Here is a 13,576-nt window from a genome sequence, read left to right as displayed (position 1 = left end):
CTGGTATCGCCGAAGCTGGCGCGGGTGCCAGCGTGTCCCCCTCCGCCGCAGCCAGCGCACTGTTGGGCACCTTAAAAGACTTTTGTCCCCACTTTAAATTCTTGCCCAGGGTCCCAAGAACCCTCAGACCAACACCACAGGCTCATTGCAACGTCCCACAGCCTCCAAGCGAAACCCTTCCTTTCCCTGGTAGAAAACACCCTGGGGCACAGCCCTGGTATCAAAACAAGCCCATTTTCTACTTCTCCAAGCAAAACCAGAAGACAGATATGGGCTCCTGCTGGTTGTGATCCGCAATGTTTATTTGACCAAAAAAAATAGGCATTTTCATGCAGAATCTTTTGGTTCATAAAAGAAGGTCTTTCCCAGCAGCCACCTGACAATCGTTCCCCCCAAACCGAGAAATAAAGTGACCAAGGAGTTGGCAAAATAAAGCAAACTGTCCAACTCCGACAAAGCAAAGTGGTTCCTGTCGTTCAGTACAATATGGAAAAAATTGGCAAAAAGAGCTGATCTGCAGTTCCCATCTCTCAAGCACTATGGAGCTGACTCCGGACTCCAGCCCTCAGGTTGTCTGTCCAAGGGACAGACACACGTCCTTGTGCTGCAGGACCTGGGGACTCTCCGGGGGTCAAGTGAGAGCTGCTGCATCAGCATTTTTAACTGGGCGATATAAATATAAAACATCAATAAAAACAGGTTCTTTGTACAGAAAATATCATCTCACAAGGCACTGGGGTGACGACCGCGCGACCACTCGTGGTAGGTTCCAACCAGGCTTCTCCAGCTGCCGCTGAGCGCCGGAGCGGGAGGAAGGAGGGGAAGGAAGACCGGAGAAGTCCCAGCGCTGCCATCCAAGCGGGATGCCACCCACCGCTGCCCCCAACCACAGCGGGGATGTTTTTTCCCCAGCTGGACGGTGCTTTTCCTTGGGGGGGTGGCATGACCCCGCGGGGGCTCCAGTCTCCTTGGGATGGCTCAGGGCTGGGTTTGGCCTGGCGGGATGTGCATAGATGGGCTGGGGCTGGGGCTGCTCTGCCCGGGCTCCCTCATCACACCAGCAGCCCCAGCCGGGTCACCTTGGCCGAGAGGAAGGAGTGGATGATAAAGACAATAGTTTTGGGGCAGGAGTGAAGATCCAATTGCTGCAAGAAAGGAACGGAGGGATGTTTGCAATGGGAAGGGGCTGTGTCTGGAGCAGCCACCAGCTTTCTGCTTGTGGTGGGGAGGGCAGGGATCTTCCAGAACTCCCCAGAGCCCACCACAGCCTTACTGGGGTGCTGGGAAGGGCTGTGCAGGGTGGGTGATGTGTGCAGGGTGGGTGATGTGCACAGGGGGGTGCTCTGCTCCCGCTGGGGTCGGTGGGGGAGTGGGTGGGGTGAAGTCAACTCACGATCTCTCCCTCCGGGCCACCAAAGTCCAGGTAGAGCATCTTGGTGCCATCATCGGAGGACATCTGCAACTTCTCGAAGGGCTGTTGGAGCAGGATGGTCTTGCTGAGTCCAGGCTCGGTAGTGGAGATGGTGAAGCCTTTGTCGATGTGGATGGACAGGGTGCAATCCTGCCCCTTCCATGTGCAAGCTGGACATGGGGACAGGGGTGAGATGACAGCCACCCACACCACCGCCTGTCTCCCCCCGGCCCATCGCTGACCTGCTGAGACCTCCTGGACCAGCTCGGCAGCGCCGTGGGTACCGTCCACCAGCAGGCGGGTCCACAGCGCCAGGTCGCGGGGGCTCTCCAGGCTGAAGAGGTGGGTCTGCACGCCCAGCCGGGTGCCGCTGCGCAGCGCGAACGACAGCTCGGCCTCGTACAGCGCCGAGCCCTTGGCCGGCCCCGAGTGCACCAGCCTGCGGCACCGCACCGCGCTCAGCACCGCACCGCGCTCAGCACCGCACCGCGCTCAGCACCGCACCGCGCTCAGCACGGCGGTGGTGGCTGCGCGGCGGGGCCGGCAGGGGGCGCTGCAGCCCCGCGGGTGCGCTCCGCACCCCCCTTTTCCCTCCGCACCCCCTTCTTCCCCCGCACAGGCGGCACCTTCCTCGGCCAGACCCTCCGGAGATGCCTTGAACAGACTGAACCTGCTCTGACACCCTGCCACCACCCCCAGGGCCCTGCCACCACCCCTGGACACTGCCACCACCCCTGGACACTGCCACCACCCCAGGACACTGCCACCACCCCTGGACACCGCCACCACCCCTGGACACCGCCACCACCCCAGGACACCGCCACCGCCCCTGGACACCGCCACCGCCCCCAGGGCTCTGTCACCACCCCTGGACACTGACATTAACCTCAGGGCTCTGTCACCACCCCTGGATGCTGCCCTTATCCCCACTGTCTGCCACCATCCCAAGGGCTCTACTACTAACCCCAGCACCCTGCCAGCACCTCTAGACACTGGCACCATCCCCCCTAGCTCTGCCATCATCCCAAAAGCCTCTGCCACCATCACTGCCCTGACCCCCAGCCCTTGCCTTGATCCCTGCACACCGACACCACCCTGGAGTTCTACCACCAATGCTGGGGATCTGCCCGGACTCCCAGCCTTCACCACCACCCTGGGGCTCTTCCATCCACCCTGGGGCTCTGCCCGGACCCCAGGCCCCTGCCAGCACCCTGTCCCCCATGCAGGGCAGGAGGGTGCTGGGCTGGTGGCCCCTACCTGGTGGCAATGAGGGGGTAGCTGTGTGCAGGCTTGCCCAGGGCGTCGCGGCTCTGCGGCAGGCTGCCGTACAGCAGCAGCTCCTTCTCGGTGAGGACGGCCAAGAGGTTCCTGGTGCCAGCGCTGGGGAGCTGCAAGAGGATGGGGTCAGGGCCACCAGCAGCGTGGTGACATGGGGTGGCAGGGGGCACAGGGGTACCTGCTCGGTCAGCCAGCCCACGTGCTTGATGTCCCGTCCGGCCACCGTGCCAGCGCCCGCCAGCTGCGCTCGCAGCTCCTCCTTCACCCGCGGCAGCAGCAGGGCTGCGCTGGCCTGGATGGCACTGAGCCACGACAGCGCGGTGGCCTCGTCCTTCGCCCGCAGGAAGAGGGCAACGCGCCCGTCCGCCGAGCACACCTCCAGGTACCTGCAGGGACACGGCGCCGCTGGGTCCCCGCCAGCCCTCGGCACCCTGGGGCACCGCGGTGGCATCGCCAGACCCCGGCAACATGTCCTGACCTGTGCTCCGGGTCGGTGGGGAGGCACTTGCGAGACACATAGCACACCTTCAGAGGCACGGTCCTGCCCTCCCGGAGCTCCCGGGGGGGCAGGAGGGGGGATGACCGCTTCTGCGGGGCCGCGGGTGAGGGGTCCCAGCTGACTGTTGCCCCTGAGGAGGAGTTCTTGAAGTAGGGCGAGATCTCCTTCATGTACTTCACTGGAAGAGAGGCAGCACATGGTTGAGGACATGGCGCGGACCAGGACAGCTTCATCCCGCCCATCAGCACCCATTCACCCCACCAAAATCCCTTGCACCCTCCCTGCATTGGAGCTTGTGCTGCCTCCATTGCCTCTCATGAGTGGCCATGCATGGGTGCTGCGGGTCACAGAACAGTATGGGTTGAAGGGACCTTCCCAGCTCCCCAGTGCCCCCCTGCCATGACAGGGACATCTTCACCAGCTCAGGGTGCTCAGAGCCCCGTCCAGCCTGGCCTGAGATGTCTCCAGGGATGGTTCATCCACCACCTCTCTGGCCAACCTGGGCCAGGCTCTCACCACCCTCAGTGTAAACAATTTCTTCCTCCTGTCTGGCCTGAATCTCCCTCCTTTAGTTTAAAACCATCAGCCCTTGTCCTGTCACAACAGGCTCTGCTAAAACAGGGTCCTCTGCCCTGCACCCCTGTGGGTGTGGGAGGGGATGGCACTGGTGGGCAAGGTGGTACCAAGGGGTGACATGACATCTAGGATCCTCCCAGTGCCTCTGCCCCACCATCCCAGCCTGGGAAGCTCCCTCAGTCAGGTAAAAATGGCCATTCCCCCTTTATACTTTCCTTTAAGCCAGATTAGTTCACAGATACAAGTCCGATCAGGTCCCTCGGGTGGCACATGGAGTCAGGGGGTGGAGAATGGGCAGGAGTCCCAGGCCAAAATTACACAGTCCAAACTGTGCTGGTACAGCTGGTCCCGCTGCCAAGTGGCAATAACAGCTCTCAAATACCATGGCTTGGCCCCAGGAAAAGCTTCCAACTGCGTGCTTGCAGCTCACACAGCCCTGCCCAGGGAGTTACAGACCAGGGACGAGAAACCAGCTTTGAGTCCCAGTGAGTTTGGCTCTGGAGCCAGAGCCCTCCAAGCTGTGCCGGGACCGTGGTCGGCTGCCGAGGTTTAGAGGAAAGGGGAGACGAAAGTCACTGTGAATTCATGGGGCCCCACAGCTACATCCTGAAAATTAGGTCGGCAGCACCAGCCAAGAAGCTTGGGGTGAGCAGGGGGGACACCCCGCACGCCACAGCCCAGTGGGACCAGTGACGGTCCAGCCCTGGGGACAGTGTGGGACTGGCTGGTAGCTCCAGGGAAGAGCTTCCCTTTGGTGGCCCTTGGGGGAAGGACCATGGGACAGACACGTGCCTGTTGCCACGTCACCGCTGGTTTCACTCCAGGTCCAAGAGTGTGGCTTTGCTGCTGACTCTCGTAGCTGGCTGGTTGGTGGACCAGCCCCACCGCTGCAGCAAAGCCACGGCAGCCTGATTTTGTGCCAGAAAAATGCCCTTTTCCCACCAGGAGAGAGTCTGCACGCAGAGCCTACCATCCCCATCCTTCACCTGCCCATCTTCCCCTCCATTCCCCTCCCAGTGAGCTCCCCACAACCACCGAGTCCCGCAATCCCACACAGGATGGGGCGCGGGGGGAGGCAGAGCCCCCCGGCAGGATGCAGCTATAAATGGCTGCGATGCCGCTGCGGCACGTGGGTCCGGTTACCCCGCGGTGGCCCCAGGGCCAAGGAGGCAGCGTGGGGCCACCAGCCTCGTGTCCTGCGCCTCCCGGTATAAATAGCCGCCGCGTTCCCGCAGGCATTTGAGCTGTGTTAGATTTTACCTGGGTCATTAATCTTGGCGGCGGGGACTGGCCATTATCCCAATGCTCAGGAACTAATTGGAGTTCAGAAAGATACCATTCAGCTGCTGAAACCCGAGCAGTGTCCCCACGCCAGCCTGTGGCTCCCTGGGCATGCGGAGGATGTCACCGCTATTAGCTGCACGATGGTGGGGTCATGTCCCGACGGAGCAGAGAGAAGCAGCGCCCGGCCCAGGACAGGGCACAGAGAATCAGGCAATGGCCGGTGCGTGTGCCTCTCTGGCACGTGGCTCTCAGGAGGATTTGAGGCTGGTCCCGAAGCACCGATGGGTTCCCGCAGCACAACAGGGATCTCGAGCTGACAGGGGCAGCCAGGACATGGTGGGGGCCGCGGTGCTCCCCGGGGACCTGTCACCGTCCCCGGGAGCTGCTGCCTCCTCCAGTGACAGCCATGGGTTATATTTCAGACACATGGCACAGCCAGGGGACACTCAGGGTGACAGTGCTGTCCCCAGCCTGCTCTGCAGCAGTGGCCGCTGCATCCCTGCCCGTTCCTTGAAAAGCAAATAATGAAGCTGCACGGGCTTTCAAGGGGACGACTCGCACCTCTGCCAGTCGCTTCATGGCAGCAGAATCGCCTGGTATTGAACAGATTCATTAACTACCTCCACCTCATTAATGCAAACAACTCGGACCATATTATGCATCTTCTCTGCCACTGGTAACTGTAATTCTTCATTATTATTTTTAATTACCATCTTGCAGTGCTGGGACTCCCAGGCTGGCTGCCCTTTCCTGGTTAGCCAGCATCCTCCAAAAAGTCACTTGGCACAAACCCTGCCTTGCTGCTCATGACTTAAAGCCACCTCCAGCCAGCACACAGTCCCCTCAGTGCCTGCGGGCAAACCCACGGAGCCCCGAGGCCACGGTGCTCCCCGCTGGCTCCCTGCTCCCCCAGGGAGCTCCCACAGAGCTTCTCCCGCACAGAGGAGGGGGGATGAACAGGACCTTTAATTGCTCAGGGTTTTGCACTAAATAACACTGTATTTTATGTTTGGGGGGAACAGCAAAAGTCTCTGGGGAGGCCACATGTGAGCAGCTGTTTGCGGTCACCTGTGCCCAGGTCACCTCTCTGCAGAGGGTGACAGCACAGGGCTCCTGAGCCCAGAGCATCGCTGAATGTGCCCCAAACCCTGCTGTGAGCTGCACCGGGGACGTGTTTAACTGAAGACCCTACATCGGCCCTTCTCCCTGTGTTGGAGTCAGATTTTTTTCTCCTCAGCACCCCAGAAAGGGGCAAAGCCACAAAAATCCCTTGGTTTAAGTTCCCAGTTCCTCCTCTCTAACCAGCCCATCCATCCCAAGGACAGGGAATGAGCCCAAACCAAGCGAAGCTGCACCCTCCATCCTGAGCCACCATCACCCACCCCACACACCAGCACCACCCAAACCAAGCTCCTGACCCCACAGAGCTTTGCTGAGGAGCCACAAACCTTCCTCCAGCCCTAAAAGCAGCCCCACAGTGACCCAGAAGTGGGCTCAAGAGCCCCCAGCCGCTGCCTGGGCCACCAGCACGTGCTGCTTCAGCCCAAGATCACACACAGATCCACCACGGAGAGGCTGAACCCTGTGCTGCTGGGCAGGGGTAGGATGGGTCCTGCTTTTTCTCCCCTCCAAGAGCTTCCCAGCAGCATCTGTACGGTGCTGTGAGTCAGAAAGGTCCAACCATACAGGTGGCCACTGCATCAGGAAAGATCGCAAAGAGGTCCTGGAGATCCAGCGCTTGCCCTAAGGAGATGCTAACCCCATCTCCAGCTGGCCTCTCTCTGTGTTGGGACTAACAATGCAAAATTAACACGTGAAACTGGGGGGAGGCCAGCAAACACACATTTCAAGTGACACCCGGAAAGGCTGTGACCTGTGGTGTGCTTCCAAAATGCTACTGTCACCCCATCCCACACCCCACCCAGGGACCGTCCCCTGTCCCCGGCTCCGAGCGCAAACAAGGCGGCAGCTGCTGGTCACAGCCGCCTCAGCTGAAACCCTTCCAGCCCAGGGAGGAAGATGCCATGGGATGCTGCAGGGTGGAGGTGCCACCACTGTCCCTCCTGTCCCTGTCCCAGCACTCAGTGCCACATGCCCCAGCTCTTTCCTAAACATTCCCCTGTGCTGCATGGCCAGTGGTGACCCACAGGCTAAGTGATCTCAGGGACATCATGAGACAACCCTCCACGCTTCCACGGGAGAAAAAACATCCCCAGAAAACTCTCCAGAGAAAGCAAAGCGTCAGGGCAGTGAACCGTGGAGAAGGTAGGAGGACACGGACCCTCATCGTCACTCTGCGTCATCCCAAGGGCAGGTCCGAACTCTCCCTTTCTGCTTGGGTTTGTCACCACATCGAAACCACGCGAGCACACACAGCATCGCCGAGGGCAAAGCGCAGCTGCTCAGCCCCCAGGACTGTCACATCTGCCACAGGACATTCACTCCAGCGTCCCACAAAGGGCCGGAGACCACCTCAGGGCTTTCTCTCCTGCTGAGCCCCGAAGGGCAGCAGCCACAGGGAACCGCACAAATCCTGTCCGCCACCATCCCCTCCATCCTGCACCGTGTGTTATTCACCCCAGCACCACCTCAGTTTTGTGGGTGCTTCACATTTCACACCATCCACACCTCCACCCTCTGTGACTGACAGGGCATCCCCAGCGCTGTGCTCTCCCGAAACCCCTCCATTTATCTGCATTTCAACCTTCCAAGCTACGACTTGGCCGAGTGAGCCCTGGAGAGCCGTGACAGCCCCAGCGGCCAGAGCCCCGGAGTCGAGATGCCCACAGCTGCCCCAGCTCCTCCTCCCAGTGCCGATACGGCACAAGGGCCTCCCTGGGAAAACCATTCCTGGCACCAAAGCACTTCCCAGGGCAGCTGGAAGGATGTTTATCAGCCTTTCCCGTGCTGTGGAGGGTCTCTAGGTACCAAGCAATGCAGAAAAAAAAACAAGGGATAAATAAGGCAAGGGAGAGCAACTCTCCCCAGAATAACAATGTAATATAAATACAGTCAAACTCCTGCAAAAATCATGAGAGTAGTCTGGCACATCTGAGAAAACTCTTGGCAGGACACATGGGCAGGTCTCCGCGTGTCCTCACGCCCGCCAGCAACGACAGCCCGGGGCCAGCAGCCCAGAGGAGCAGCCCCAGGTGGGATCTGGCACACGGAGCCACTGCTGATATTCAAATTAAAATCATCAGCTCCCAGCTCGGCCACTTTGGGGACTCCCACCCCAACTCACGGTGCCATGAGGAGGTACAGGCTCTCCCAGTTTTGTTACCTGCTGCAACGCTGCTTGCACACTACCCTAACAACTCCTAAAAGCAGGAACAAATGCAGCCAGGAGCAGTGAGGCTGCAAACGGACACTGGCTGTGCCAAATTGTTCAGTTTCGGTACTTACAGCAACCATAAGGGAAGCTGGAGTCACCCCTGCCAGTGCACAGGGACCAGAAAGTGCCTGCTTGATGTTATGGCCACCGTGTCACTTTTCAGCGAGCCCAGGCGTGAGGAGGGCACGGGGGGGCTGCCCTTTAACATGCTTTGTGCACCTTGGGGCCACCCCTGCCAGGGGACACGCTGTCCCAAGGCCAGGCCGTCACCTCCGCTGGGCAGTGACAGCCGGATGGCACCACGCCGCGGTGCCGGCCCCACCATCCTCCACCGGGAGGGCTTTACCGTGCTGGCAAACCCCAAACAGGGAGGCGATGGACATGCACCATGTACTTGCTGCAGCAGAGACCCTTGCTCTGCTCCAGCTGTCACCTGCAGCATCCCCGGGCAACACAGTGACGCAGGAGCCCAAGGGCATCAGCTACAAACTAATTACAAAGCCTCCAGTGTGTCATGGTGGGAGCCGGCCCAGCCCCGCTCTCCTCCCAAGGGTACCTGCTGGGAGTTTTAATTAATTAAGAAGCCCAGCAGGTCATAGCTGAGCTACAGCAAAGGCCCTGCCTGCCGCTGCCTCCTGGCAGCGCCCGTCCCTGGGGATGGAGGAGGAGAAGTGGTGGTCCGGGGAGAGAAGTTAATCTCTACAGAAAGGGCAGCTCATCTCCACCTCCCGCAGGACCCCGGCAGAAAGGAAACTCACGCCAAAGCAAAGGACACCAAAGAAAAGCAAAAATAACAAAGAGGGTGGTCCAAGAACAACGGCTACGGGGAGGAATTTCACAGACTCCCAGAGAAAGAGGTTCTTGTATTTCTCTTTGGTAAAAAAAAAAAACAAAACACAACACACAACCCCAGCACCAACCCTATCTGCTCCCAGCAGCTGTGCAGAGCAGCACATTCCTACGCTGAACCGTGGTCCTGCGGCTCCCAGAGAGGAGGAACCCACAGCAGAAAGGGCTGAGCGAAGCGAAAAAGGAAAATCTGGAGCTGAGACAATGTGGGGAAGGCGCTGGAAAGCGAGAGCCAGGGCGGGCGCTGGCAGGAGAAGACACAGAGCTCTTCTTTGTCCAGGCAGAGCCCAGAGCGCTGCCCCCGACTAAAACCTCCCTTAGGGATGTGCAGCCCCACAACTGCCCCAGATGGGTCTCTGGTGCCCAGATCCTCTCAATGAGCCAAGGCAACCTGCGGGCTGGTTGGTGGGGAGGGGAAGGGTCCTGTCCTGAGGAACGTATCCCAGTAGACTTGGGGTTTACCTGTCAGGCACCCCATGAGGAGGCACCTCCTACATCTGCGTTCCTGAGCTGGCCCTGCCCGCTCCTCCTGCCTGCCCCAAATCCCCCCCAGCAAACCAAAAGGGGCCCAGCCCCGCTCCAGCTGAGGACATGGGTTTAAAGGAAATCACAGAAAAAGCATAGAAGGGAATGGAGCTGGTGAGGGGCTGGAGCACAAGTGTGATGGGAGCGGCTGAGGGACCTGGGGGGTTCAGCTGGAGAACAGGAGCTGAGGGGAGACCTTCTGATCTCTGAACTGCCTGAAAGGAGCTTGGAGCCGGGGGGGTCGGGCTCTGCTCCCCAGGAACAAGCGCCAGGAGCAGAGGAAACGGCCTCAAGTTGCACCAGGGGAGGTTGAGGTTGGATTTAGGAACAATTTCTTCCCCAAAGGGCTGTGGGGCATTGGAACAGGCTGCCCAGGGCAGTGCTGGAGTCACCAGCCCTGGAGGGGTTGAACAGACACAGACACGAGGTTCTCAGGGACATGGGGCAGTGCCAGGGTTGGGTTAATGGTTGGACTTGATGATCGTGAAGGTCCCTTCCAACTAAAATGATTCTATGATTCCATGTTGTTTTCCATTTCATAGAGTGTGCACGTGTGTGTGCAGATGATGTGTCATCCCCATGCTCCCAGCACACCACCAGGAAAAATGACGATAAGTTCCCTAGAAGCAGGAAAACGCTCATCCCTTCTCGCACCCTCATCTCCCACCTTCTAGCACCACCTCCTTGCCCGTCTTCTTCAACGCCTGCACCGCCTCGTCATGCGTCGCCTCGGAAAGGTCGGTCCCGTTGACGGAGAGGATGGCGTCCCCCACGTACAGCGCTTCGGTCTGATCCGCTGCCAGCCCCTTAAATATCTTGGAGATCAAGATGGGCATTTTATTCTCTCGGCCACCTTGAAACAGAAAAGAAACAAGGGGGTTGTGGTTGTTTGAGCACACAGAGGAGTGGGAGGGGAGGGGGATGCTCGGGTACCGGCCGGCCCGGCAGGCTGAGCCCTGCTCCCAGTTCTCTGCCGCTCCGGGACAGTCGCTGCCCCGTTTCCTCAGATGCCCACGGCACACTCGTAACAACCACAGCAGCCAAAATACCACCAGGCTTTACAGCAGATGAAGATAATTGCTCCAAAACCACTCTGAACAGTTGCAGATTTCCTCACAGAGTGAACGCATACCCTGGCCATCTCCCCATCGATTCTGGCAGGAAAGCATGCCTTTATTTGCATTATTAATCATGTGTCCTAAGCAACTATCCCTGCTCTGGGGACTTCATGATCTAAACAGATAAGACAGCCAAATGTTTTAGGAGAGGCAAGAGAGCCAGGGAGAAGCGAATCAACCTGGCTGTTTGCTCCTCCCTGCACAGTAGCCCTATTTACCTGCTGCTCCCCGTTCTCCGGTTTAAAACCATGCTATTCAAGCCTCCTGGCAGCTCAAGGAGATCATTTTGCACATTAACTTTTGAACTCGCAGGGAGATTCGAGCCTGAGCTGCAGCCCAGGCAGGAGCAGCCGGGGATCAGCAGCACCAACGTGCCCCACGCCCCGGGACAGCCTGTCCCGAGGAGCCTCCAGGAGATCATCTCTGGTCCTGGGGGGAGATCTGAGCCCAGCCTGTTGTCACCACCCACCCCAGCGCTGCTCCCAGCCAGTGCCACAGGCATTTCCTCGCTCAGCCGCCTGCCAAGCCCCTCGCAGGGCTCTGGTTATCAGCTGTTGGAGGCCCCCGTGGGGCTGCTCGGTGCTGCCGAGCCCGTCCTTACCGCAGCGGCTCCTGGCCCGCGCTCCACAGCCCCTGCCAGGGCCAGGAGTCCCCGCCAGGCAGGGGACAGCCAGCCCAGCAGCGTGGGCGCCCGTCCCCTCGCCACGTCACCTCACCCGCACCCCGGGTTGCGGTGAAGCATCCCCGGGTGACACGCAGCTGGCACGCTTTTTAACGTGGAAGCGCCAGCATCCTGGGTGACGAGGAGCGATGTCCCACCGCCCGTAACAGCTTCCAGCTCCCATTTCACATAACAACCACTTGGTTTCCACATACGTCACTGCAAAAATAAAGTTTTAACTGAACCAAGTAATGCTGCTTCTTTCCTGGGAGAGCTACAGGGCTGGCAATAACTTGGCAGCCAAAGGGTTATTACAAAGGGGGCTTCATGCTTCCCAAAAAGAAGGGCTGGCAAGCTCGGGCGCCTGGCAGACACAGCCAGTGGCAGCGTTTCCACCCAGTCCCAGCACCCGGACACCCACACCGCAAAACCTCCCGACTTGCCGAGGGAGCCGGAGCCTGCGGCCGCGGCCCCTCCGAGCTGGGAGGAGAAGCCACGTCAGGAGGCGAGAGCCCCAGAGCTTCCCCGCTGCTGCCCGGGGGCTGCGAGCCCGCACACCCAGCTACACATCTCTCGCCCACGCACCGCGATGGCCCTTTGCTGCCTGTTTAATCCTCCCTGTGGAGTTTGCAACACACTCGCAGTTGCACGAAAAGCAAAGGCAGGCAGAAACGCCACCCCTGCCCCAAGAAGTTTCCAGCGTGAAGTTGAGGCGAGTCCCGGAGGAGGGGGCAGCTGGCGAGGGAGAACAGGGATCACAACACAGCGGCTTCTGGCTGCCCAGCTCTCCGGGAGCGGACATCTCCAAGCTTGAGAGCATTGGTTTAACGTCCCAGCTCTCTGCACCTGGAGATCGTCAAGGGCTCTACAATCGCTTCATTCTACTGACAGTTTTAAAGGGGCATTTCTCAGCACAGGAGCATAGTGGGGGACAAGGACACGCTGGCAAAGCCCTCCCTTTGGCTGCAAAAAGGCAGCTTTTTTTGTAACCAGGTACCCTGAGTGTCCCATCTGCCTCATGAGACAGCACCCTGCCTCTGCCGGCCAAGGGGCCACGGGAGCCCCCTGCAGCTCCCAAACATCAGGGACCCCCACTCCAACCGGGGTGCAGTGCCCAGGGGCTGACCTGTCACCCCCGGACCCCAAAGTGCTGCTCTGTCCCTGGGCTGGCGATGTTTCAGGTCCCATCACTGCCCCACACCCTGCACAAGGGCTGGGTTAGGGCACTGAAGACTCCAGCCCCTGCTCCAGCTCCGCTTCCCCGCGGGCTCTCATTCCAGGTGCGGGAGCGAGCGGCTGGAAAAGCGGCAGCAACAGGTCCCGGCGCCCGCTGCCTCCCCGCACCGCGGGACGCCCCCCCCCGCCCCGGCTCTCACCTTTGATGCTGATGCCGAGCCCCCCCACGTCCTGCTTGACGACGCGAACCGTGCGCCTGATGTTGGCGAGCGCCTCGGGCACGGCGGAGCCCGGCTCCCCGCCGTTCAGCTGCGCCGCCGCCGCCTCGCCGGGGCCGCCCGCGGGGCCGGGGCCGTCGGCCGGGCTCACCCCCAGCACGTCCTCGGCCAGGGTGAGGAGGACGCGCAGCCACTGCCCGCCGGGGCCGCGCAGCTCCAGCAGCCCGCTGCGCGGGGCGCGCCTGCCCGCCGCCATCTTCCGCGCCTGCTGCGCCGCCCCCCGCGCCCGCTCCGCGCACCGCGCACCGCCCCGCGCGCCGCCCCGCCGCGCCGGGACAGGGCACGGGTGGGAGGTGACCCGCGTGGGGCGCAGGGAGGGACCCCGGCGCACGATGCTCCGTTGCTTGTCCCCCATCTGGCCCTGGACGTGCTGGGGGTCATATAATCATAGAGTCATTTTGGTTGGAAGAGACCCTCAGGATCATCGAGTCCAAACATTAACCCAACTCTAGCACTGAAACATGTAGCTAAGAAACTCATCTCCACGGCTGTTCAACCCCTCCAGGGATGGTGACTCCAGCACTGCCCTGGGCAGCCTGTTCCAATGCCCAAGAGCCCTTTGGGGAATAATTTTTTCCTAATATCCA

General features: G+C 60.3%; 1 protein-coding gene across 1 annotated transcript; it reads right to left on the bottom strand.

Moving 5' to 3' along the window:
• Positions 1 to 281: 281 nt before the first annotated feature.
• Positions 282 to 13,219, bottom strand: SNTA1 (syntrophin alpha 1). The gene is made up of 8 exons (XM_082065483.1): positions 12,912 to 13,219; positions 10,424 to 10,609; positions 3,168 to 3,366; positions 2,868 to 3,075; positions 2,669 to 2,799; positions 1,654 to 1,850; positions 1,394 to 1,581; positions 282 to 1,145 (listed from the first exon to the last, which is right to left on the bottom strand). Exons 1-8 carry the CDS (start codon positions 13,183 to 13,185, stop codon positions 1,053 to 1,055), a joined length of 1,476 nt encoding a protein of 491 aa, XP_081921609.1. The 5' UTR covers positions 13,186 to 13,219; the 3' UTR covers positions 282 to 1,052.
• Positions 13,220 to 13,576: the final 357 nt, after the last annotated feature.

This window comes from Streptopelia decaocto, assembly GCF_964273445.1.
Source record: "Streptopelia decaocto genome assembly, chromosome: 14".
Lineage (NCBI taxonomy): Eukaryota > Metazoa > Chordata > Aves > Columbiformes > Columbidae > Streptopelia > Streptopelia decaocto.
The sequence above is the reverse complement of the archived record's forward strand: the minus strand, read 5'-3'. Positions and strand labels throughout refer to the sequence as shown.

Coding starts and splice junctions, on each gene's coding strand:
- SNTA1 (XM_082065483.1), bottom strand. CDS start 13,185: ATGGCGGCGGGCAGGCGCGCCCCGCGCAGCGGGCTGCTGGAGCTGCGC. Junction 3,367..10,423: donor CAAGGAGGTGGTGCTAGAAG/GTGGGAGATGAG, acceptor CCTCTCTTCCAG/TGAAGTACATGAAGGAGATC. Junction 1,146..1,393: donor GTGGCCCGGAGGGAGAGATC/GTGAGTTGACTT, acceptor CCTTTCTTGCAG/CAATTGGATCTTCACTCCTG.